The 26,182-nt window shown below is 37.2% G+C and overlaps 1 protein-coding gene and 3 long non-coding RNA genes across 4 annotated transcripts; 3 read left to right on the plus strand and 1 right to left on the minus strand.

Moving 5' to 3' along the window:
• The first annotated feature begins 1,413 nt into the window (after nucleotides 1-1,413).
• Nucleotides 1,414-23,136, plus strand: LOC125210244 (UDP-glycosyltransferase 83A1-like). Its single transcript, XM_048109810.1, has 5 exons — nucleotides 1,414-1,466; nucleotides 1,528-1,547; nucleotides 1,795-2,117; nucleotides 21,782-21,836; nucleotides 22,060-23,136. Exons 1-5 carry the CDS (start codon nucleotides 1,414-1,416, stop codon nucleotides 22,932-22,934), a joined length of 1,326 nt encoding a protein of 441 aa, XP_047965767.1. The 3' UTR covers nucleotides 22,935-23,136.
• Nucleotides 3,924-6,581, minus strand: LOC125215537. The gene is made up of 3 exons (XR_007175282.1): nucleotides 6,350-6,581; nucleotides 6,198-6,277; nucleotides 3,924-4,099 (listed from the first exon to the last, which is right to left on the minus strand). It is a non-coding gene; the product is annotated as an uncharacterized LOC125215537 (long non-coding RNA).
• LOC125215538 lies at nucleotides 5,683-6,948 on the plus strand. Its single transcript, XR_007175283.1, has 2 exons — nucleotides 5,683-6,235; nucleotides 6,571-6,948. It is a non-coding gene; the product is annotated as an uncharacterized LOC125215538 (long non-coding RNA).
• Nucleotides 8,052-9,674, plus strand: LOC125215539. Its single transcript, XR_007175284.1, has 2 exons — nucleotides 8,052-8,959; nucleotides 9,365-9,674. It is a non-coding gene; the product is annotated as an uncharacterized LOC125215539 (long non-coding RNA).
• Nucleotides 23,137-26,182: the final 3,046 nt, after the last annotated feature.

Genomic DNA, 26,182 nt, shown 5'->3' on the forward strand with positions numbered 1-26,182 from the left:
TTTTGACATGGTATACTAGGTTGAAATGTGATAATTGTGGAAGGTTGGGGGTTAATGTGGGGGTTCTCATGATATTTTCCGAAAAAAGGGGGTGTATGATGTGGTTTTGATATAGGGTGGGGGTTTTGTGGGAATTTCTGAGAGTTGAGGGGTGGTTTGTGAGAGTAGGCCGATTTTATGGGGTCGGTTTGTGATATCTCGGAATTGGGTGTATTTAGGGCAAATTCTCCCCCAAATTGAAGAACCCTAGCCGCCGCTTCTCCTTCTTCTCCATGAACCCTAGCCACCGTGGGGACCTTCTCCACCGTGATTTCATTCTCTCCGGAGGCGTTGGTCGCCGGTATCTCACCTTCTGACCATACTCTCGACATTGACACCGACGCCATAGTTGGTTTCTCCTCTGGCCGATTCTCCCCTCCGTCTGTGGCTGACGAGCCGACGCCGCCCGCCGGTTTCTCGGCATAGGTGGCTCGGTCTACGGCGACTGCCGCCGATGCCCTACTGCCTCCACTGCTCCGGTTCGCGTTTCGGGCCTGGCGGGCCTTCTTCATCTCCTCCCACCACTCCGGGAATCCATGGATGTGAAAACATGTCTCTTTGGTGTGTTTCTTGCCTCCACAATGGTTGCACACCAATTTGCTTTTATCATCGTCCTTTCGGAAATTAGGGTTCCTCGGCGGCGGTGGTTGGTGATTTTGTGTTCGATTTCTGTGGAACACTGCGAGTCCCACTCCGATTCCAGACTCCTTGGGTTCTGGATTTAGCAGCTTTTCATTAACGGCCTCTCGCCTGACCAGTCCGTATGCTTTCCTCGCCGTTAGGATTGGATCCATATTTAGGATCTCTCGTTTGATTTTGTCGTATCGGTGGTCATCTAATGCCCATATGAATTGATACAACCTGTGTCTCTGTGTGTGTTGGTTGTATTTTTCGATGCTGGACGGAGTGTCCATTGGATTTGGATCCTTGGTATCAATGGAGATCCATAAATCTTGGAATTTCTGCCATAGGTTTTCCAGTGATAAGTTTCCTTGTTTTAAACTGTATGCTTGCCTATGTAGGTTGGAGATTTGGAACTGATCGGCGCCGCTCCCGTACGTTGTGGCCAGACTTTCCCATAGGTCATAGGCCGTTTCGTACTGTGAGACTTCGTTGACGATGCTGGAGTCGACGTTGTTGATGATCCAGTTGAAACAGCAATCATCTCGTTGCTGCCATCGGTTGTAATTTTGGTCCGTCGGCGGGGGAGGGTCTGTAACTCCATTTATGTGAGATGCCAGACCTTTCCCCCGGATGGCTCGTCTCATCAGTTTCACCCATAGGGGATAATTGTCCCCGTTAAGTTTCTCTGTTAGGCGCACCTCGCCTAATGATTCCACAGATGAAGGCTGACGGTTTGAGTTTTTATGAGACATGCTTATTCTCATGAATTCAGCGAATTGTTCTGTCGAAAGGGTTATGGAATGGTTGGTTTTTGGAGGGGTATCTGGTTCAGAATCTGACATCTTGTCGGTTGTATTTGTGCAGGGATCAAAAGGCCGGGAAAGGTACTCGAGACGGTGATGATATTTTTCTGAGTCTCAAGCCCGAATAAACCTGCTCTGATACCATCTTAAAGATGGTAATCGAGAGAGGCGAGATTCATAGGGCTAAACATATTGATAGAGAGTTTTGGGAGTAGAAGATTGTTGTATTTCTCTGTTATATTTTACAATGTAATTCCTCACCTCATTATATAGGTGTGAATATGAGCTAAGTATGGAAACACAATTAATTGTAATCAATCTATTATAGGACAATATGTAATTGAATCAATCCTAGTCAATCAATTATTCTCTGCAATCAATCTTCAATCTTCTCTCCATTTGATATGTTTTGACATCCCTGACGGTCTCACTCCTGAAGACGGTCCAAACCGCCTCTTTACGCTGCTCGAGACTCTCCGAAAAACAATGCCACAAAACTTAACAGAATTGATTCAAAGGATCAACACCTCCAATCCTAACGAGAAGGTTACCTGTCTCATTGCTGACATCTCATTTCCATGGATTTTCGACTTTGCTGGTAAGATGGGAGCCGAGCCTGTCTGCTTCTCCCCACCTTCCTTCGCCTGCTTGGCCTTCAAGCTTCACACTCCGAAACTCTTTGAGCAAGGAATTCTTAATGAAAATGGTAATAATTAATCATCCCTTTTGGTTAATTTTTTATCACTATTATTACTATCTTGTGTGAATAATATCTTGGCACTTAACTCAAAGTAGACAATGTCAAGTCGACGATGTATCCTAACAAATTAAATGCAGGATATCTCCAAAATGGGGTTGTAGTTGCTCTTTCAAATGATATACCTGCTTGGAGGAATGGAGAGTTTCTATGGAGTTTCTCTAGAGACCCGGAAAGAGAAAAGGTCTTCTTCGAATTTACAACCAAAGGATTCAAAGACGCTAATAAAGCAAAGTGGTGGCTTTGCAACTCTTGTCATGAGCTCGAACCTGCAGCTACAGAGTTGGTCCCTAACGTCTTGCCAGTCTGGCCCTTAAATTTACTGGACTCCAACAATGTCGAATCCACCAATTTCTTCTCTGAAGATTCATCCTGTTTACGCTGGCTGGATACCCAACCGGATGGATCTGTGGTGTATGTTTCTTTCGGAAGCTCTGGAGTTTTCTCTCAGCAGCAGTTGGATGAGTTGGCTCTCGGGCTCGAGCTATCGGGCCGGCCATTTCTATGGGTCGTCCGGCCTGACCTCGCCAATGGGTCGCGAGTCGTGTACCCTCCTGGGTTCGGGACTGGGCTCGGGAAGATTGTGGAATGGGCACCTCAAAAAAGAGTCCTATCACATCTGTCCATTGGTTGTTTCGTGTCTCACTGCGGATGGAACTCGACTACCGAAGGCGTCACCAATGGGGTCCCTTTCCTATGTTGGCCCTATTTTGCTGACCAGTTCCATAATGAGAGGTACATTTGTGAAAAGTGGGGGATTGGATTGAATATTGATTTTGATGAACAGGGGATTAGATCAAGATATGAAATCAAGAACAAAATTGACATGCTGTTGACTGATAATAAGTTTAAGGAAAATGCACTGAAGCTGAAGGAAATGTGTGGTAAGAGTGTTGCGGATGGTGGAACGTCTTGCAACAATTTGAAGAAGTTTATTGATCATCTTCATAGGAGATGAATGGTATGGTTTTGACTTATTCCGTAAGTTTGTGTGTTCACGGCTATGTAATTGTTTCTGTTATGTACTAGTACTATTTTTTATGAAATGAAAATGATAAGGTTTTTTACTTATCAAAGAGATTACTACATAACATAAGAGTGTTTAATTTGATGAATGAAATCGATAAGCTTTTTATAGTGTCTGTTCTTGAATTGCAACAACATTTAAATATCAATTTACCATTGTGATCAATTGCATGAGTGTTATGCACACCAGATCATGCAAACATAACATTCAATTATAGTTGCACTTTATAAATTATTACTCCATCTACACCATTGGTTAAAAATGCTATAGCTTGTCCCACAACATAGTACACATTTCATTATTTTGAAGTACCCTAAATAATTGTATTGTAGAAAACGTGAGGTAGTCGAGGGCTTTAGGCCTTTTAATTTGATCAATAATTTTGGCCTTCTCACCTGGTGTAACCTTTAAATATTTTATGTGAGGTGTTTCGATAATACAACATAAATTAATCTTCACTCCTTCTCTAGCTCTCTACATTTTTGTCACGACCGCCTTTTCTAGGGTCAATAAATACGGGAGATCGCGACCAATTGGACTTTAAGAAAGAAGAATTGTTTAGGATTTCAATAAAGAGTTTGACAAAGATAATTAATATTCAAATGTCGAGGGAAAAATCAGAGTAAATGCTTAGGTTTTTAAATCCAAGGTCAACAATTATCATCATTTATAATTCAAGAGAAAAAGAGTTCATAACATAGTTGTGAAAAATTGTATTATCTCAGCGAAAGCATCCAAGAGTAAGAGTGTCGTCGTATATGAAGACACGACGACCCTCGGAGTTCAAAATAAAATCCAACAATAATTCAGGTTCGACTCAACACCACCTCAAGCTCGTCACCGCTCAACCTGCACATAAGAAAAACATATGCAAGGCTGAGTACTATAAAATACTCAGTGGACTCATGCCAAAAACAATTTATCAAAAATATTTATATTTATCATGCCACTGTTAGGTAGCCATCGGCGTTTTAGCTTTTGAAAGGTCCGAGGCACCAAAATATTCCATTGTTCAAAATCACGACTGCGCAGTCATTTTCCCATAGACGTTTACCATATCTGCTCATACATGACTTGGAATGTGGCCACAAACCAAGTCACTAGACCGACCAACCCGTACGCTGACACACGGTCTACCATAGGTGTACACTAATCCAAGTAGGGTTTGCGGCCCTACAAGGACCCGAATTCGATTTAAATAATAAATGGCAAAGCCATTTCAGGTAGGCACGTTAAAACAAAATACAACATGATAAACATTTTGCATTTCATTCCCATCGATAAAATAGTTAGGACATTGTCCTTATTTAAAAAGAGAGCCCACCTCGAGTGCTTAAACCGAAATATATTCTTTTACTTGCGCTCATGATTCACTTGCGAGATATCACCTTTAGATTTTAAAATAACACAAAAATCAACACAAGGAATCAAGCAAATAATAAGATACATGCATCATAAGGCTTTGATTATTTTTATCGAGTAGATTACAAATTTTTCTCAATTAAAAGCTTAAGGATTTCAATCAATTCCGGCCTCACGTTCCCAACAATTTGGCAAAAAGTTATCTCAATTAACATGGATTTAATTAACTCCATAGCCCAAAACAATTACATATACCTGCCCAAGGAATGTAACCAATTGCTAACTAATTACCAATCCCAAATTGAGACCAATTTTCAATCATTAGATTAGAAGATTTTGTGGTTAATATAATGCCAAGTGTAATATATTTTAAATTTAAATAATTGTTAATTAAATTAAAAGGGTATTAATGTCAAATCCTATATGTAGTAATTATAACTAACTACTTTTCTCTCCTCAAAATCATCTCAAATCTTTAAATTTACGTAACTCTCTCAATTTAAATTATTTTTTCATAAAAAATATATCAAATTAAAGATAATTTAATAAGGATTCCAACGAGATCTCAATTGCATATGTTCCGACGATGTTCGGGTAATGAAATTTGATAAATTATATTTCAATTTTCGATGCATGTTGATAAGCGAGCTTTTATCAACAAATGCTGAACAAAAAATCTCAATATATTGTAGGCAAAATCTCAATATTATGCATGTCCAATCTCAATAAAAATGTGTTGATATTTTCTTGTCCTTGTATTGATATTTTAATGTCATATTGTTGATATTTGTAATATACAATGTTGATATATAAAAACACCCACGAAAACTATCATATGATAACATAATGATATTACCCTTTTGTTGATATTTTATTTACTATTTATTGAGATTTGTGAGCTTTAATCTCATCCACTCATTTTAAAATCCACGGATAGAGATTTAGTCTTGATTTTGAATTAAGGTGCTATAAGCATTAGAATAAGACCCACTAGTCCAAAACCAAATTAAAATTTAAAGAGCCCAAGTCCTACAAAAGAAAACACCCATTCAAATAAGATGCAAAATAATATTACTCCCTTTCCAAAACACACGACAGCTCCCAAAAAACAAAAAAAAATCAAAATTGAAAAGAAGTAAAGGAGAAATGTAATCCATTTTCACCTTAAAACATACACCCCAAATATTTAAAGCATAAACAATTGAGAATCAAATTCCCTTTTCAAAATAAGATACCGTCGGCTCTCTCTCCCAGAATCGCAACACCAAAAGACCAGAAAAAAGTTAGAGCTCCGTTGCTTTCTCCAAATCACCGCTGCACCGGAGTCGACGCCACTGCTGACTCCGATTCGTCGCCCGCACCCACCGCCGTAGCAGCCGCTGCGTCGCCTCTCCAGCGGTCTCGACTTCATCCGAAGCAGCCCCGTTTCCACCCCGATTAACCCCGCAGATAAGTTCTTAGTTTGATTTTGTGAAATAATGTTCGATTCTTTGATTTATGTTGTTCTAATTAGAGTTTTGCTACGGTTACTGGTTTCATGAGATGCACAAATATGGGATTGGATTTGGGTGGGGAAAGTGTATACCTGCAACAATTTGGGACGAGTTGCTGTAAACAAAAGAGGTTGTGGCTCGGAAGCAGTCGATCCAACTCTCCGCCTTTTCTCTGTTTAAAATTTCCATGAGTTTGATTTGAAAAGGGTGGAATTAGTAAGATAGAACAAAGATGGATGGTTACCTCGGTGGGGTTAGGATAGTGAGGGGGAGAATGATGAACTCTCTCTTCTCTGCCGCCTTGAGGAAATTTTGTGATTCAAAAGTAATTTAGGAGAGACTGCCGAATTGTGTGAGGCGGAGAGATTAGTGTAGAGGGGTGATATAGGAATGTATTGAGTAGTTATTTTTGGTGATTGATTTCAATTGATTGTGGGAAAATAATTGGAAGGATTTCTCTTGCAGGTTGGGGTGAAGAGATGAGGGAGCGTGAGACGTGGGAGGGGAGTAATTTTGGTGTTTGATTTGCTTAAAGAGGAAAATCACGGTAGAGGGGAAGATACCTGCAATTAGGCCTGCTTAATCGGTTCTCCGGTTCTCGGGTACCCGGAACCAGAACCGAGACCGACCGGGTAATTGAGGAACCGGGAACCGGAGAACCGGTTCCGGTTCCGGTACCGGTTCTAGTATTTTTCAAACTTTTCGGTTCCGGTTCTACCCGGAACCGACCGGTTCTTACCCGGAACCGGATAATATATTAATTTCAGATTTTTAATTTTAGTTTTAATAAAATTTAATATTTTTACTTAAATAAAAGTAATCCTATTCCTAACTTCCTAGCCAGCAACTATGGAGTACATATTTTTCATTTGATATCTCCTCATTTTGTGTATTCAATTGAGTTAGAAATATATCAAAAGAATGTGCTTCAAATATAAATTCGTTTGATATGCTTTCAATTACTAACATATTGTATAGTTTATCTAATTTTTTTCGATTAACCTATATAGTGTATATTTTGATGCACATCTGTATCGTTTAGAAATATATGATAAAATCAAATACTACTACTTTAAAATTATATTAAATTATAAGCCTTATATACACATAGACTATATATATATACTGGGTGAAAATAGGCTAGCATATAGAAAATTAAAAATAACAACACTACTAGTTTTGTGAATATCTCAATCATTGAAGTAATCAATTTCATGACTCATTTTTCCTTCTTAATATTTTATTTGTTGGCAAAATACTCAATCATTGAAGTAATCAATTTCATGACTCATTTTTCCTTCTTAATGTTTTATTTGTTGGAAGGTATTTTGCTGAGTGAATACAAATAATAATGTAATAAAGATATTAAAGAATTGAAATTTCATAATCTGTGGACTAGGTTTATTTTGTATACCACTTTTGAGACGTAGTTGGGCATAAATCACATGATTAGTGGTCAAGAACTATATTTGTACTCCATGTTAAAAGTTACTATTGTATTATTTTAGATTTTCAATATTTTGATTTGTATTTTTGTGTGTTTATTTAAATTTTTTGGAATTAATTGTTATATTTCTAAATATTGAATTATTTAAATAAATCAAAATTAAAACTATAAATCGGTTTCGGTTCGACCGGAACCGACCGGTTCTTACCCGACCGGTTCCGAACCGGATCCGGCCGGGTCCGGTTCCGGTTCCGGTTCCAAGATTTATGAAAATTTGTAACCGGGTACCCGGTCAACCGGACCGGGTAGAACCGGAACCGGCCGAATAAGCAGGCCTACCTGCAATGGGATCTATTTTTCTTGGAATTATTTGGTGTAGGATTTAATTTATTTGGGTCTCAAGACCTTTTGTATTTTATTCAGTAGCCCAATATATATATATATACATGTAAATAGGTGATATATCATATTGAGTATCTCAAGGGCTCAATTTCAATTTCTCAAGTTTTATTTGCCTCAATGCTTTTTAATTTAATTTGTACAGTATGCTTCAATTTTCAATCTTCATAAATTATAATTGATTAATTGGCTTGGATTTGATAGTTAGATAGTTCGGTGAAAATAGAATTAGTATAAAATCATTTACATTGTCTAAATAGTATGTTTGTAAAGTTATTACTGTATGAATATATATCATCTAACACTAAGAAATTTACTACCTCTGTCCACCAAAATTTGTCCCATTTTGTCATTTACGTCCGTCCCCCAAAATTTGTCTCATTTCACTATTATCATTTTTGGTAGTGAACCACATATTCCACTAACTTTTTCAACTCGCTTTTCATTACATTTTTTAAAATCCGTGCCGAGTCAAAGTGGGACAAATTTTGGTGGACAGAGTTGTTATTGATTGTAGTTATGCATCGATACTTTTCCAAAAGACCAAGGAATGATTAAAAAAAATGGAAATGAAACCATTCTTTGGCGATTTCAGGACATGGCGACTCGCCGGAAATAGTTATTATCTAGTGTGTCGTAAAAGTTGAGCAGACATTACATGTAAAATTATATATTTTAATATGTCAATCCATGAGCACTAGCTGAGACGTAATTAGTCTAGCGGGATCGACTCAATTTATTGTTGGTTTGTTTTATTATTTTCGTTGTAATTTCATTCCACTTATCGTTCTTATTTTTTCGATTGTAATAGTTAAATTACCGCCTATACACAACTCAGGTATTTTGTCCCAATTTATCTAACATAGTGTACCTCCTAGATTCTTAACATCTTTCTTGTTTACAAGATGAGAGCCGAGCCTGTTGGCTTCTCGCCGCCTTCCGTTGCATGCTTGACTTTCGTGCTTCACGCTCCTAAATTCTTGAAGCAAGGAATTCTCAGTATAAATGGTAATACTAAAATATCCTTTTTGATTTGATATCCCTATTATTACTCCCTCCGTCCCGGAGTATTAGACTCACTTCTTTTGGGCACATGATTTAAGGAATTGATATTTAAATAGTTAAAGTGGAGAGAGTAAAGTATGAGAGAGGGAAAAAGTAGGAGAGATAAGAGAGAAAAAAGTAGGTGGAGAATAAAATAAGATAGATGTTTTTTGCAAAAAAAGGAAATGAGTCTAATATGTTGGGACATCCCAAAAAGGAAAGTTGGTCTAATACCATGGGACGGAGGGAGTACTATCTTGTATGTGAATTATGTTCGGTTATTGTCGTGAAAGCAATAATAAGTAATTGTTCTCCAATCCCAACTAGTTCGATGCTTTTTAAGAATGACCTAAAACCAAATTCATGCAGGCTTCGCTTGTACGTGCAGGATCTCTCCAAATGGGGATGTAATTAGTCTTTCAAACGATATACCTTCTTGGAGGAAAGATGAGCTTCCATGTGTTGGAAATAGAATTTGGGTATCTCAAGGATGTTGGAAAGAGAATTATGGATTCCCAACATGTTGGAAAGAGGAGATAGCATTTATAATGTAGAGTTCCAAGTATTCTTGTCCCTAGATGCATTTATATTTCTTGCCCTATAAATACCAATGTACATTGTATCCTCAAAACACAATTCAGTGAATAAACAATCTTCTCCAATGTTCAATATCTGATTATTCAACATGGTATCACGAGCAATGTTTCGATCCTAGTTTTTTTTTTCAATCCAAAATCAGAAAACACCTTTTTTCTCGAACTGAGAATTTTACTTCATCATAGTTCAGTACCTTTCCAGCCCTCCGGCCAAGATCCAGCAATATACAGTTCTTTTTTTTTCCAATCTCAAACCTGCAAACCAAAATCAAGTGAGATCCAATTCAAATGGCCAAATCAATTGAATCAGTTTCAATAGGATTCAAACTCCTCAACGACAAATACGACAGCCTCCGGAGAGAAATCCTCAAGTTTGGGGATGATACAACAGCTGAAGAAGCTTTTGTCATCGTCAAACAAGAAGGGCATACCGCGGTTTGGAAGCCGTCGGTTACACCGACCATCGAATCAGGGGAAGCCGGAATTGGGGCCGGCTTTGGAGCTCGATTCCGTCAGCCACCACTACCTACTCAGAACAGACCATCAGCCCCACGGCGGGCAGGAAATTACCGGAGCCATCGCCACGGCAGGCAGCCAAAAGGCTACCTACGCCGGCGACGACCCCAAAATGACGATTGAAGAGCCAATCGGAGGTGGGTGGTGGCCAACGGTCGAAGGCGATGGCGATGCGGGGGCGACGGCGGAGATAGCAAGAGCGCGGTGTGGGAACGCAAGTGAAGGTATTGGGTTTGGGATTTTAATCCCAAACCCTCATTTGTCCCCTTTATTACAAAATCCCCTCCATACTTTACCCAGAACCCCCCTAGGTTCGGGAAAATTCGAAAAAAAGCCCCATTCAGTCAATACTTACCAAACTAAAACCCCAAAATCCAAAAAAATCCGAACCTGCCCCCCAATGTTTTTTAAATCCTGTTTTAGGTCTACCATGGATGATTCTTCTATGGCTCGATTGTGTAATTGGTCTACCATGGATGATTCTTCTACTTGGGGGTAAGAAAGATAAAAGATGGATTTTTATTGCGATGCTACTGATACTATGACGTATGACTTGGCAGATTTATGTAACTTAACAACGTCACGGCGAAAATATGTTGAAACTGCTAGCGGAGAACTAGCTCGGGTGGAGGGCGCTGGCACTGTTCGAATTTCTCCATCTTTAACTCTGACCAATTGTCTTTATGTTCCATCTCTGTGCCAAAAATTGATGTCTGTCACCCAAGTAACAAAGGAACTTGATGGCACCCTTTTGAATGCATCCTACATTTTGTGTTTTACAGGGTATTCGGATGGGAGCAATTATTGGGCATGGCACTGAGAACCACGGGTTGTACTATGTGGATGAGATTGCTCAATCGTGCAAAGTGATGTTAGCTCAAGGAACTTCAGAACAGGACCCCATGTTATGGCATAGGCGGTTCGGACATCCATCTTTAGGTTATTTGAAAGTTTTATTTCCTGGTCTTGTTTCGACTTCAGCTTTTAATTGCGAGACTTGTGTTTTGGCTAAGAGTCATAGACAATCTTTTCCTTCTTCTGATACTAGAGTTGATTCTGTGTTTTCTTTAATACATTCTGATGTGTGGGGTCCGTCTCCTATTCCGTTATTTTGTCCTGTTCATTGATGATTGCACTAGAATGACATGGGTCTATTTAAAAATAAATAAATCTGATGTCTTTTCTAAGTTTGTTGATTTTTACTCTATGATTCTTACCCAGTTCCAAACTAAGATCCAAATTCTTAGGTCCGATAATGGTGGGGATTTCGTGAACTCAAAAATGAAAGTTTTTTGTGCTGAAAAAGGGTTATTACATCAAACATCTTGTGTCTATACACCTGAACAAAATGGGGTAGCCGAGCGAAAAAATAGGGTTGTCCTTGAAATGACTAGAGCTCTCCTTCTTGATTCAAAGGTACCAAAATATTTCTGGTTAGAGGCTGTTGCTACTTCCATTTACCTTCTCAATCGTCTTCCTACTCGCACCCTAAACATGAAATCTCCTCTCCAGGCCTTATCTTCCTTAGCCACAGTCCCATCTACTTTATCTCTAAAACCCCGTGTTTTTGGATGTTCAGTATTTGTACATATTCCCAAAAATAACCATACCAAACTCTCTCCTTGTGCCCTTAAATGTGTGTTTATGGGATATGGAATAAACCAGAAAGGATATCGATGTTACGACCCCAACAGTCGACAGATCATTACCACAATGAACTGTCAATTTTTGGAAAGTGAGTTCTTTTATGGTTCCCAACTTACAAGTCAGGGGGAGGAGAATATGATTGACTTCCTAAGTTGGTCACCTATGTCATACACAGCGGATCCTACTGAGAATCCAACTGAGCCGGCTAATATTGCCCCCGAGCAAGTCTTAAACAATATACAGCATGTGGAGCGCAGTGACCCACCGATAACCAATCAAACGAAGACCAGATGGGTCCATTGAAAGATACAAAGCTCGATTGGTTGCAAAAGGATACACTCAGACTTATGGAGTGGATTACTCAGAGACTTTTTCCCCGGTAGCCAAGATGGATACAGTTCGAGTATTGCTCTCCGTTGCAGCAAACAAAGATTGGCCTTTATATCAATTCGACGTTACAAATGCCTTTCTACATGGAGAATTGAAGAAAGAAGTCTATATGCAGAAGGAGAGAGGGAGAAGTGTGCCGACTAAAGAAGACACTGTACGGACTGAAACAATCTCCAAGAGCATGGTTCGGGAGATTTGGTGCGGCTATGAAGAAATATGATTATCAACAGATCACACATTGTTCCTAAAAAGGAAAGGAGATAAGATTACTTGCCTACTAATCTATGTTGGATATGATCATAACAGGAAATGATGAAGAGGAGATTGCTCAACTCAAGAAAAACTTGGCAACTGAATTTGAGATGAAGGATTTAGGAGCACTAAAATACTTTCTTGGAGTAGAAGTATTGAGATCAAGAAAAGGAATCTTCATTAACCAGAGAAAATATATTCTCGACCTATTGGTAGAAATAGGGATGATGGATTGTAAGCCAGCAGAAACACCCATCATTGTCAACCATGGCTTGCAGATCAAGGAAGGTGCTCAACTAACAGATAGAGAGAGGTACCAAAGGCTTGTTGGGAAATTAATCTACTTGTCTCATACTAGACCTGATATTGCATACGCAGTCAGTATAGTAAGTCAGTTCATGCATCAACCACAACATGAACATCTTGAGCGCTAAGGATAGTGAGGTATCTAAAAGGAACATTTGATCACGGTATAATGTTCAAGAAGAATGATCATTTAGAAATCCATGGGTACACAGATACAGACTGGGCAGGGAATCCCGTTGATAGAAGATCAACCTCTGGCTACTTTACACTTGTTGGCGGAAACTTGGTCACCTGGAAGAGTAAGAAACAGAAAGTTGTGGCACTCTCAAGTGCAGAAGCAGAATTCAGAGGAATTAGGAATGGATTGACAGAAGTATTGTGGCTAAGAAGACTAATGGAAGAATTAGCATTGTTACCACAATATATCAGAAAATCCAGTTCAACATGATCGAACAAAACACGTTGAAGTTGACAGACACTTCATCAAAGAAAAAATTGACGCAAGAATTGTTGAATTTCCATTTGTTCGATCCAAAGATCAACTCGCAGATATTTTGACAAAGGCAGTTGGTGCAAGAGATTTCTCAGTAGCACTCGGCAAGTTAAGTATCGGAAATCCCGTTACTTAACTTGAGGGGGAGTGTTGGAAATAGAATTTGGGTGTCTCAAGGATGTTGGAAAGAGAATTATGGATTCCCAACATATTGGAAAGAGGAGATAGCATTTATAATGTAGAGTTCCAAGTATTCTTGTCCCTAGATGCATTTATATTTCTTGCCCTATAAATACCAATGTACATTATATCCTCAAAACATAATTCAGTGAATAAACAATCTTCTCCAATGTTCAATATCTGATTATTCAACACCATGAAGTTTCTCAAGCGACCCGGAAATGGTAAAGGTCTTCTTCGAAGATGTGGAAAAAGGATTCAGAGAAACTAGTAAATCAAAGTGTTGGCTTTGCAACTCTTGTCATGAGCTCGAACCTGCTACTGAGTTGCTCCTAAACGCCTTGCCAATTGCGCCCTTAAATTTACACGACTCCAACAATGTCAAATCCACCAATTTCTTCTCTGAAGATTCATCCTGTTTACGCTGGCTGGCTGGATACTGAACCAGATGGATCTTTGGTGTATGTTTCATTCGGAAGTTTTGCAGTTTTCTCTCAGCAGCAGTTGGATGAGTTGGCTCTCAGGCTCGAGTAATCGGGCCGGGCTTTTCTATGGGTAGTCAATTTCCCAAGGATTACCCATTTAATGATGCTTGATTTAACTATTTTTGTGAGATTGATTTTCAATTTATCAACACAAGGCAAAAGATAATAATGATCCAACTAACAAAAATTGAATCTAAACAAGAATGGATGAAAGATTAGGAATGGAAAGCATGTGTATAATGATGAGATAAAAGAGTTATGACCATAGGACCTTGACCAAAAGGATGGAAACAACCCTAGGCAACTTTCAATAGCTCTATCACCCCTTGGCTCCACTACTCAATGGATACACCCCATTGATGCATACATCTACTTGAATCAATCTATGAAATTGAAACAACCAACGTTCAAGGAAGGAATTGAATACATTCCTCAAAGAGGAAAAACTCACTAGGGAGATAACTTCAATCACAATCTTATCTAGAATGAAAAATGAGATCAAAAAGGTATTTAGACTAAGAGCCCAAAATGTGAAAAAGGCCCACAAAAACTAAGTCTCGGGTGATTCACCCGGTCGGGTGATTTGTGCGGTCCAAAACACCCGCCCGGATGTTTCTTCTGGAATCTGGAATGCTTCACAACACTTTCACCCGGTCGGATGATTTTCATGGTGAAAACACTCGCCCGGGTGTTCCTTCTGAAGCTCCCTGCCTCTTCTGCGCGGCTTTAGTAAATCGTCCATAACTCTCTCCTCCGAACTCCGATTGGGGCGTGTAAGATACCCACGCGAAGCTCTATCAAAGACGAAGATAATTGTGGCAGTTTCAAAGCATTTGGAAGTCATCGTGATGGGAATAATACTGATTGAAGACAGCTGCAGGCACAAGCTTTGGTGCACCGCTTCCATGGTTGTATCATCCTCCCCTTCTTGGAAAGGATTTGTCCTCAAATCTGAGCCTTCCCTCTTCCTCGCTTCCCTGAGCATCCCTTGAGCTGTATTGGGTATGTGGCATGACCTCCCTCTTATCCTTGGACCCCAATCGATCCATGGCTCACGCCGTGAGGGACACTCTTGACGTCTAGCAACCGTGGTCATATCACTTAGGCCATCCGCATCCTTGTCTCTTATCCGTCTCATCTCCTCACTATTCATGGGCCCCACTATACTTTTCACCTCATCTCTTAACTAAGAGACATCACCTGCATCCCTCCATCTCTTAACCATCTCATCCCTTAACTATTCATTCAATTTCATTTTTTATTTTTATTTCCAACAAATTCAATTAATATTTCATTGAAATATTATATTAATACTAATAATTCATTAAATCATTAAAAACCACAAAAATTACAACATCCGAAAATACGAAAAATACATAATTGAAATCCTATGGAGTATTTTTAATTTAATTTTTTAATTTTCAATTTTTATTACAATATTGAAAAATACAAAAATTAAAAATTACTATATTTAAATTTATTTTATTTTTGAATTTTCCTGATTTTAAAAAAAACAAAAAAAACATTTTAAACGGATATAAACGACGCCCACTCGCGGGCCGGCGAGTGGGCGTCACGCACGAACCGGAGCACGCCACGTCGCCAAGGCGCGTGTCTCGCCAGCTCGAGGCCGGCCTCTTCGGGACGCGTCACGCGACCAGACGGCTCGTCTCTTCGGGACGAGATGCATGCTGCATCGCCGTCTCGATGCTGTCTCGTCTCGTCGAGACGAGATAGGGACCGCATCGAGACGCGATGCGGATGCCCTTATACCCTCCTGGGTTTGGGACTGGGCTCGGGAAGATTGTGGAATGGGCGCCTCAAAATAGAGTCCATTCGCATCCATCCATTGGATGTTTCGTGTCACACTGTGGGTGGAACTCGACTATTGAAGGCGTGAGCAATGAGGTTCCTTTCCTATGTTGGTCCTTTTTTGCTGGCCAGCTGCATAATGAGAGGTACATTTGTGAAAAGTGGGGATTGGATTGAAAATTGATTTTGATGAACAGGGGATTAGATTCTGAGAAGAAGTTCTCAAGGAAAACGCATTGAAATTGAAGGAAATGTGTAGCAAGTGTGTTGCTAATGGTGGAACGTCTTGCAACAATCTTAAAAAATTTATTGATCATCTTGATAGAAAGTAGAGTATGACTTTTATTGATTCCTAAAATTATATCATCAATCATATTGCATCAATCATTATTAAATGTAATCGATCTTCACCATTGAGTATATGTTCGGTACTTGGTATTTTGCTGTTAACTTTTTGTTATCGCGTTTTTGTGTCCTCTATAAAATTAATGTTTTGTCTATAAAAAATTGTTTCGTTTGTCCCACTACATAATACACATTTCATTATTTGGGAGTACCAAAATTATAGTTCACACTTCTTAGTTTTTAACATTGTATAGTACCCTTGTTTATACACATTTAATAAAAAATCAAATACTCCCTCCGTTCCATAGTAAGAGCATCCGTAATGGTCGGCTAGCCGATTCGTCGCGCTAGCCGATCGGCTAGCCGAACCATTGCAGTCGGCGAGAGAGAAATCGGCTAGCGGATCGGCGTGGGCTGGCCGATCGCTCGTCGGCTGGCCGATCGGCTAGCCGCCATTGTGGCGGCCCGATCGGCCGCCGATTTTTTATTTTTATTTTTTATTTTTAAAAAAACCTATATAAATGCGATTTTCATTTCATTTTCATTTGCACCACTTGTTTTAACGAGTTTTCTCTCTCTCTAACTTTCGTGCAAGAGCATCATCGGGGAAGTATAAGGAGTTCACCTTCCGGGAGTGCTTGTTGTTGAAGGACTCCGAGAGTTCCGGCGGAGTGCGACGCAGGTGGCCAAGAAGCAGCCGAACTATAGCGGCGACTACGCGGCGGATCCCACGACCTCCCCGGATGCGGGGGAGTTTCCATCCCCTCCTCATTTTCGTCGGCCCCGCCCGGCTTGACGAAGGGCGGGCGGGCGAGGCGGATCCCCTATCGCCCCGCGGGGGTCCAGGGTCCTCCGCCCTCCCACCCGCCCCACTCGAGTACACTCTCCATTCGCGTAACCATACGCGGGATTAGATGTACAAGGTCTTCCAAGAGTGGAAGAACGCCACGGATCCCACGGAGAAGATGTTTCTTCACGAGATGCTCGAGAGCATGCGTGTTGATTTGGAGATCGCGAGGGCACGGCTAGCGAGTTCCGACGTGGGCTCAGATATTCACATGGCGGGCATACAAGCGGATCTACTGAATCAGTGAGAGCGCAGGCGGCTCGCTAATACGAAAAGCTCTTCTCAAAAAAAAAAATCATGTACTTTTTTTTTAAAATCATTGTACTTTTTTTTTTAATGGAATGGATTATTTTTCCCGTATATGTCTCGTAAATTTAATTCGTAATTTAATTGTAATTTTAATTCCAGAATGTAGTATATTTTCAATTATTTTGGCTAAGTAATACTTAACTACAGATTACAGTGTATTTTTAATATTGGCTGACGCTAAGGTGGAGCAGGGAACGGCTGGCCTATGGTTGGCCTATGGGTCGTCTAAGACTAGCCTATCATGATGCTCTTAATGCAGTGACGCTTTTTCCATTTTCATCCGTTCTATAGTAATAGAGTTATTTTCCTTTTTAGTAAAAGGCAACACATTTTTCCACATCTACTTTACTCTCTCTTACTTTTTTTCTATCTTCATCTCTCTACCTTTTTCATTTTCCACTTTATTCTCTCTCTACTTACTCATAATTTTTCTTAATCTCCGTGCCGAATTAAAATATTTAACTATTTTTTTTATCCTCCTAAAATCTCGCGCCACTAAAAATGTGGACATAAACTAAAGGAGTAATTAAAGAAAAAGAAAAATTAAAAAAAAAGGATAATGAAAAAGAAAATTGTTCTCTGCGTTATGCTCTCTCTTGTGACCACTCAAGATAATTAAACCAAAAATTACTAGTATTAAACTTAGCATTCATTTTGAAATAAATCAAACTTTAATAACTAATTTAATACAAATATTACAAGTTTAATAATCATTTATTTTACTTTACTTTTTATCTACTTCAATTATTTATTACTCCTTCCACTCCATTCAAGATTACAATATTCTTGTGTGGCATATAATTTTAGGAGAAGTTGTTAGGTTAAATAAGTAAAGAGAAAAAAGTAATTGAATATTTTAATAAGGAGAGGGGAGAGATGGATTCATTTCCAAATATAGAAAATGGACATCTTGGGTGAAACAATCTAAAATGGAAAGGTGAATATCTTGAATAGGATGGAGAGAATATCATTTTCTAAAACGAGTTCTCAAAATTAAACACCTCTACAATAGAGAGACGAAAGTAGTACTCCATCAGTCCCATAATAGATGTCATATTTTCCTTTTTAATTTGTCCACAAAAGATGTCACATTTCCTTTTCTGGAAAAAGTTCCCTCTCACATTAATATAAATATATTATTTTCTCTTTCCACTTAACACCCAAAACAGCACCTCCTAAAATCATGTGTCAATCCTCAAAAATGTGACATCTACTATGGAACGAAGGGAGTAGTAGATGGTGGGCCCATAAATTATAATGTAAAAGAAAGGAAAAAATTATTTCCATAAATGGTTATGGATTATTATTATGGGACGATGGAAAAGAAAATTCAACTTATTTCTATGGGATAATAGTCAGCTCTTCTTTTAGCTAAAAGTGGAGTATATCTTTCCTCTTTTCCTTTAATATCTCTTGGTTTCTCTACTTTATTCTACTCCCTCCGTCCCAACTAAATTGAGTCATGTTAATTTTTTGGAATGTCCCAATAAACTTGAATCATTTCCCCTTTTTTTTAATAAAAGAACAAAATATCCAATCATTCTTACTTTATTCAATCACATACTTTACTCTCAATTTATCTTTCCCACTTTATTCATCTCTCCTACTTTTCAATATAATTTTTTAATCTTCGTGCCCAAAAGTTACGACTCAACTTAGTTAGGACGAGATCTTTTTACTTTATTTTCTCTTTATTTATTTACTTGATAGAATTTGCTTAAATTTCGTGCTTAAATATAAAGAGAGTACCAAATAAGACATTATGGAATAATTAGAAAGAAATAGTTCCTCGTTTAATATACTCCCTATGTCTCATTAAATATAAAATATTATCATGAGTTTATGTTCTGTATTAATTATGAAGAGAAAATAAAATAAAAAAAATGTTGGGATAATAGTATTTCCATTTTACAAATATTTCATTTTTAATAGGACAATAAAGAGAAAATGTTTAACTTTTAATAAGGCAAAGGGAATAGTTCAGACAAATTATATTCACATTTATAAAGTTATATAAAAGCTATCCGCTTTCCATCTAAAATGATACTCTCCCTACTAATTTTTCACTTTTGTCATTTCGTTTGTCCCCCATGAATTGTTCATTTTTACTATAAATGATAAGTAGATCCCACATTTCACTAACTTATTTTACTCACATTTTATTGTAAAACTAATACATAAAAGTAGAATTTATATTCCATTAACTTTTTAACCTACTTTCTTTTACATTTCTTAAGCTCGTGCCCAAACTAAAGTGACACATAACGAGAGATGGAGGGAGTATTTGTGTCACACCACAACCTCTCTGACGTATATATTTATAATAAACAAATACAAATTAAAGTAAAGAAATCACATATTAATTATTTCACCGGCCAAATACTATAATTACAAACATCCACATATATAAATAAACATCAAATATCATAAACAATTTCAGATCCATATACATATCTCTATGCTCAATTTATTATTCTGTGACAAATAAAGCCTGGTATCTGCTCGGGATTTCCAATATGCCAATATGATTGACTCGTAGGTCCCAATATGATTGACCCATAGATCCCACTGTGATTTGACCCGAAGATCCCAACATGATTGAGTCCCACTGTGATTTGACTCGAAGGTTCCAATATGATTTACCCGAAGGTCCCAATATGTCCACTTTGATTTCAGATTCAGGGCAAGACTATCACAGATCTTTTTTAATCAAATGACTCATGTACTTTCAATACCATACAGTGGCAGACGCAGAAATGAACGGAAGTAGGGGCTAAATTCTCAAATTTTACCTTAAACATAAATTTGTAGGTAATTTAGATTATTAATAAGGCTTTTATATAATAATGTGTATAGAATATGAATAAATTATAGAACTTTATAGTAGAAAATAATTAAAAAAATGAATTCGTTAGGGGCTAAAGCCCCTCCCCCATTGTGTGTAGGTCTGCCAGTGATACCATATGTAAAACATATCAATTCTATCATTTAGATATCCTTAATATATAGATTGTCAAATAATTCCAATGCAGTATATAAATAAATCCCTTACATCAATCATATATTCACATCATATTCCACCCTATAAATTAAACATTCACTTCAATATAACATATAACAATCAATCGTCTAATATTTGTAAAATAAATAATGATTGTAATATTTGTGAAATAAATAAATAAATAAATTTATACGTACCTATATGACAAGAATCTAACAAAACCTCATCCATACAAACTACGTAAGCTTAAATATGGTAGTGATAAAATGCAAATTTATAGATTGTACAAACTCAAAACTCCTCAACACAGCTTCAATACAATATCAATACAGTGTAAAATTTCAAAATTTTAATGTCAATACAGTATCAACATAATATCAACACAACATCAATCATCGACTACCAATTGTTGAAATTCTATTGACATTTTCCTATTAATGTTTTTTTTTATCTGTTGACATTTTTCAATGATCCAGATCATAGTTTTGAATTTGTACCATATTTAAAATTTTCATTTGATCGCATCCTAGCTCAAATATTTATATATTTTCTCAAATTCTATCCTCTCTCCACTTGGTCCCTTCCTCCCCCTCTCCTCTCTTTTTTTACCTCGGTTTTTTTTCTCTAACTAACTAATGGCGTGTCCTCAATTAGCTTTTAGTCACAGGCTTAACATTTGGCCACCTAACTAAAATACATGCATTCCTCCTCTAACTCCAACGTATGATTACATTTTATATAGATATATTTTTATTAAAATATTATAGTGGCTAAGGTTTGGACAATTTAAAAGTTTTCTAATTTAGGCATCTCTCATATGTGCATATAATAGGATATTTGAGTAGGGAATATGGAAGTAGTAGTTAATGTTGAAAATAATAATATCGAGTTTTAATTCACTGTGGTGAAGTGTGTATTTAGTTATTGTAGTTATAATTATCTACTGATATTATAATTGAATGTAATTTACTATTCCAAAATATCACCAAGAATATTCTTGATTAATTTAAATTCATAATAACAACAACAGCAACAATAATAATAATAATAATAGTTACTCTCTCCATTCCATAAAAGTTGAGACAAAACTTTTGGGCACGGAGATTAAGAATTTATATTAAATAAATAGGAGAGATGAAAAAAGTAGGAAAAATAAGAGAGAATAAAGTAAATGATGGAATAAAATAAGAGTGATTAGATGTTTTGTCTTTAGTTAAAAAAGGAAATGACTCAACTTTGTTGGGACGGACTAAAAAAGAATACGACTCAACTTTTATGGGACGGGTGGAGTATTATGTATTAGTATGATTTATAATTTAAAAACTATTATTTAATAAATTATTACTACATCCTTCCTTTAATAATAGAGATACTATAAAAAATAATTTGTAGAAAAGATAAATAAAATGTGAATCCTATTTTTATATATTGAAAATGGATTGTGGAATTTATTATAAAAAATAGTAAAATAGTCAGCGTTGCTAATGTTGATAGATACATTAAAAAGAAGCTAGTGACACACAATAACAGAGATATGAAGTAATTAGAAAGTATAATAATAATAATATAATTATCAGTTCTTTCATTTAATATTTTTTACAAATAAGGCCTTCATGCTTCACATTTCCAAACTATTGGAGCAAGGAATTCTCAATATAGATGGTAATATATACAAAATCATCACTTTTGTTTTTATCTCTATTATTACTCTATTGTGAATAATGTTCGGTTATTATCTTAAACGTAGTACATAAGTGTTGTACAATCCCAATTGATTCAAGGCTTTTTGAGAATGACCTAAAACCAAATTCATGTGGGCTTAGCTTGAAGCCGACAATATCAAACTAATGATAATGGACGATATATCCTAACAAATTATGTGCAGGATCTCTCCAAAATGGGGATGCAATTAGTCTTTCAAACTATATACCTTCTTGGAGGAAAGATGAGCTCCCATGGTGTTTCCCCAGCAACCCGGAAATGGAAAAGGTATTCTTCGAACGTATGAAAGTATACAAAGAAGCAAGTAAAGCAAAGTGGTTGCTTTGCAATACTTGTCATGAGCTTGAACCTGCAGCTATTGAGTTGCTTCCAAACGTCTTGCCAATCGGGCCCTTAAATTTACTCGACTCCAACAATATCAAATCCACCAATTTCTTCTCTGAAGATTCATCCTGTTTACGTTGGCTGGACACCAAACCGGATGGATCTGTGGTATATGTTTCTTTCGGAAGTTCAGCAGTTTTCTCTCAGCACCAGTTGGATGAGTTGGCTCTTGGGCTTGAGCTATCAGGCCGGGCTTTTCTCTGGGTCGTCCGGCCCGACCTCGCCAATGGGTCACGTGTCATTAACCCTCCCGGGTTCGGGACTGGGCTCGGGAAGATAGTGGAATGGGCGCCACAAAGCAGAGTCCTTTTGCATCCATCCATTGGTTGTTTCGTGTCTCATTGTGGATGGAATTCGACTATTGAAGGCGTGAGCAATGGGGTCCCTTTCCTATGTTGGTCCTATTTTGCTGACCAGTTGCATAATGAGAGGTACATTTGTGAAAAGTGGGGGATTGGATTGAAAATTGATTTTGATGAAGAGGGGATTAGATCAAGATATGAAATCAAGAACAAAATTGACATGCTGTTTTCTGATAATAAGTTCAAGGAAAACGCATTGAAACTGAAGGAAATGTGTGGAAAGAGTGTTGCTGAGGGTGGATTGTCTTGCAACAATCTGAAAAAGTTTATTGACCATCTTGATAGGAGATGAAGGATGGTTTTTAGGTATTCCTAAAATTATTTTATTAATCATACTTTATCAATCCTTATTAAATTTTATCTATCCTTCCAATTGCGAGTACATATGTTCAGTATTTGGCTAATAATGTTGTACTCGTTTGTGATCGCTTGTTAATGATCGCGTCCTCAATAAAATTCATGTTAGTCTATAAAAAATTGCTTCATTTGTCCCACAATATAGTGCACATTTCATTATTTGGGAGTATCCAAATAATAGTTCACACTTTTTAGTTTTTAACATCTCTCTGGTATACTACTCTTAGTTTTGTACACATAGTTTTATACTGCTACATAACATTTTTTATACTTCTATTCAATATTAATAGAGTCATTTTACAATTTTAGAAAATTCCAAATAAATTGAATCATTTCTATTTTGCTCAAAAAGCAAATATCTCTCTTTATTATCTCTTCATTTCTCTTACTTTATTCACCATCTACTTAACACACTAAGAATGTATTCATATCTATATGGTATTCAAAAAGCAAAACACTTGTTAGTCCATTGGAACTTTTGATCTAACGGTTAAATTAATGTCACGTGTTATCTAATAATGTAGATTATTAGTCTAATAATGTAACTTAACTATTAATGTACTATTTTAGTAAAACAATGTAGATTTAATTAGTCTAATAATGTAGCTTGGCTAATAATGTAGCATCGTAGTATAATTATATAGTTTATCACAACCATCCAATCCAAGGATCTAATGACTGTCATTTGTTTGATGCTCAACACTAAGAATATATTAGGACCTTATGTGTGCATACTACAACCTAGCTGATTGGATTGCTAAACCCAAAAGGTATGGTTTCAACTTTCTTGGATCGACTGATAACCGTGAATTTTGGAGTTGATTAATAATTCAAAACAGTAAAAATTATGTTACTATATCTGTACATTATTCACGGTTAAGCATGTACATTATTTCGCGAAATACATACATTATTCACCATTCGAGTTGTACATTATTAAATAGTATGCATACATTATTTACCATTTGGACTGTGCGTACATTATTTACCATTTGGACTGTGCGTACATTATTTACCATTTGGACTGTGCATTATTACACATTACGCGTACACACCCTAGCCCACATGGAATAAAAAACGATACTACATTATGGATTCAGAATGCTACATTTTTTGTACATATACTTTATCAGTGGAAATACGTACATTACTTACAATATGGGATTGCGTAAATACTACACCCTAACCCCGCAGTCTAATACATCCTAGGGAAATCGTGTTATCAGCCGATATTGAAGGAACTAAAACGATGCAACATTTAAGGGATAAAAATGATGATAAACGAGGTGGCTGTGTAATGTACATTAAGTTAAACATTTCGTACATCAATGCCTGCAGATTCGACGTCTTACACTACAAACAAAACTCAACTGACAGGAGATACGAATGATTACAAATTGATGTAAAAAACAATGACAATGGTGACAAGTTCATGACGATTAAAAACTGATAATAGTACAATGCAATTACATTCTTCCATCGTCGACACCAAAAAAACTCCTCAAAGAAGCGTTGATTGTTGGACAAATCAAAAATTTGTGTCAAGATCGTCGTCTTGCGTGAAGTTTGTTATCAACAATTGTGTTATCAAGGATTACACTTATTGATGGGAACGAAATCAGCAAAATAATTTCCAGAAATACACGTACAAAGTGGGAGAGAATCATGAGTATAAATAATCGTAGCATAATCAAGTTCCTAAATTAACCTTTTTATTATATTTTTACCACCCGCACGACTACTCACCATTATAGATAATTGAAAAAAGAGATTAGAGAGAGAAACTTGTCAACACAAGTAGTGTGAATGAAATGAAGTTGGGGGAACCCTATTTATAGAGTTTTTTTTTATAAAAAAAAAAAAATTAAAAATTCCGGACGTCCGACCTTCGCCATAGTGGCGGACGTCCGGTCGGACGTCGACGCGAGGGGCGAGCCCATCGCAGGGGCACTCGGGACGGGCGTGGGCGCCCTTCCCGCTCCCTACGGCGGACGTCCGGTCGGACGTCGCCGACGGGTGACCGGGAGGAGCGCGGTGGAGATACCCTCAGTGTCGCAATGCACATCTTAATTAATAATGAAGAAGACGCAGTGCAGGAAGACTAATTCAACGACTTGTACATGAATCTATTTCTTATATACTCTCATTCGATTCGACCCAACAAAACTTGTGTCTTTCCTTTCTCGTACAAAACCATTGGATTCCGTCGTAAATCTAGAAACTACAAACTCATAAATGAAAATCAAAATCCAGACTTAATCAGACGCGTACGAAGAAAATTGTTATGGTGACATTTTAAATTTCAAGTTGAAAATATCGGAATAATACTTTTGATACACATTTTTTATGATTATATGTTTATATGGGCTTTTGCACAATAAATATTCTTATAAAATACATAAAGTCCGATAATATTATATGGAAAATTAAAAAAAAAATCGCTTAAACCTCTCCCCCTTCTACATGTGTTTGTGTCCATAATTGTGTTTGATCAAATATACGTTTCGTATAAGTATGAGTTGAATTTATAATTGCATTTGCATTATAATGGTTTCTACAATGCTGACAGTAGCTAGCTCGTGCATCGGCGGTGCATGGGTTAAAACTGTCTTAAAAGGGTACTAATACTCCCTTCGTCCCACAAGAAATGTGCATTTTTGTTAAGCATGAATTTTAATGCACAATTAATAAAATAAGAGAAAAATAAAAAAAAAAGTAATTAAAGTATTGTAGTGGAGAATGAGTCTCACCTCATATAGAGAAAAGAGTTTCCAAATAAAGAACATATTCTTGTGGGACAATCTAAAAGGGAAAGAATACATATAGTTATGAGAACGGATGGAGTATTATTTAATAATTGTGGGTATAATTTTTCATTTTTTTAATCTCAAAAGGGATACTACTACTACCTCCGTTCATGAAAATTTGCCACTTATTTTCAGTTTCGTCCATCCCCAAAAAATTTGTCACTTTTCCGTAGTGGACCGCATATTTCACTAACCTTTTCAATCCACTTTCTATTACATTTCTTAAAATCCGTGGGTCAAATGGTGACAAATTATTAGGGATGGAGGGAGTAGTATTTTTCCATTTTACTTCTAAGTTCTACCTCATATCAAAATCTCGTATCCGACGAAAATGGAGCCCATATTTTGGGTGAGGAACAACACGCTGCAAGACTTG

This window comes from Salvia hispanica, chromosome 3, assembly GCF_023119035.1.
Source record: "Salvia hispanica cultivar TCC Black 2014 chromosome 3, UniMelb_Shisp_WGS_1.0, whole genome shotgun sequence".
In the NCBI taxonomy this organism is placed as follows: Eukaryota; Viridiplantae; Streptophyta; class Magnoliopsida; order Lamiales; family Lamiaceae; genus Salvia; species Salvia hispanica.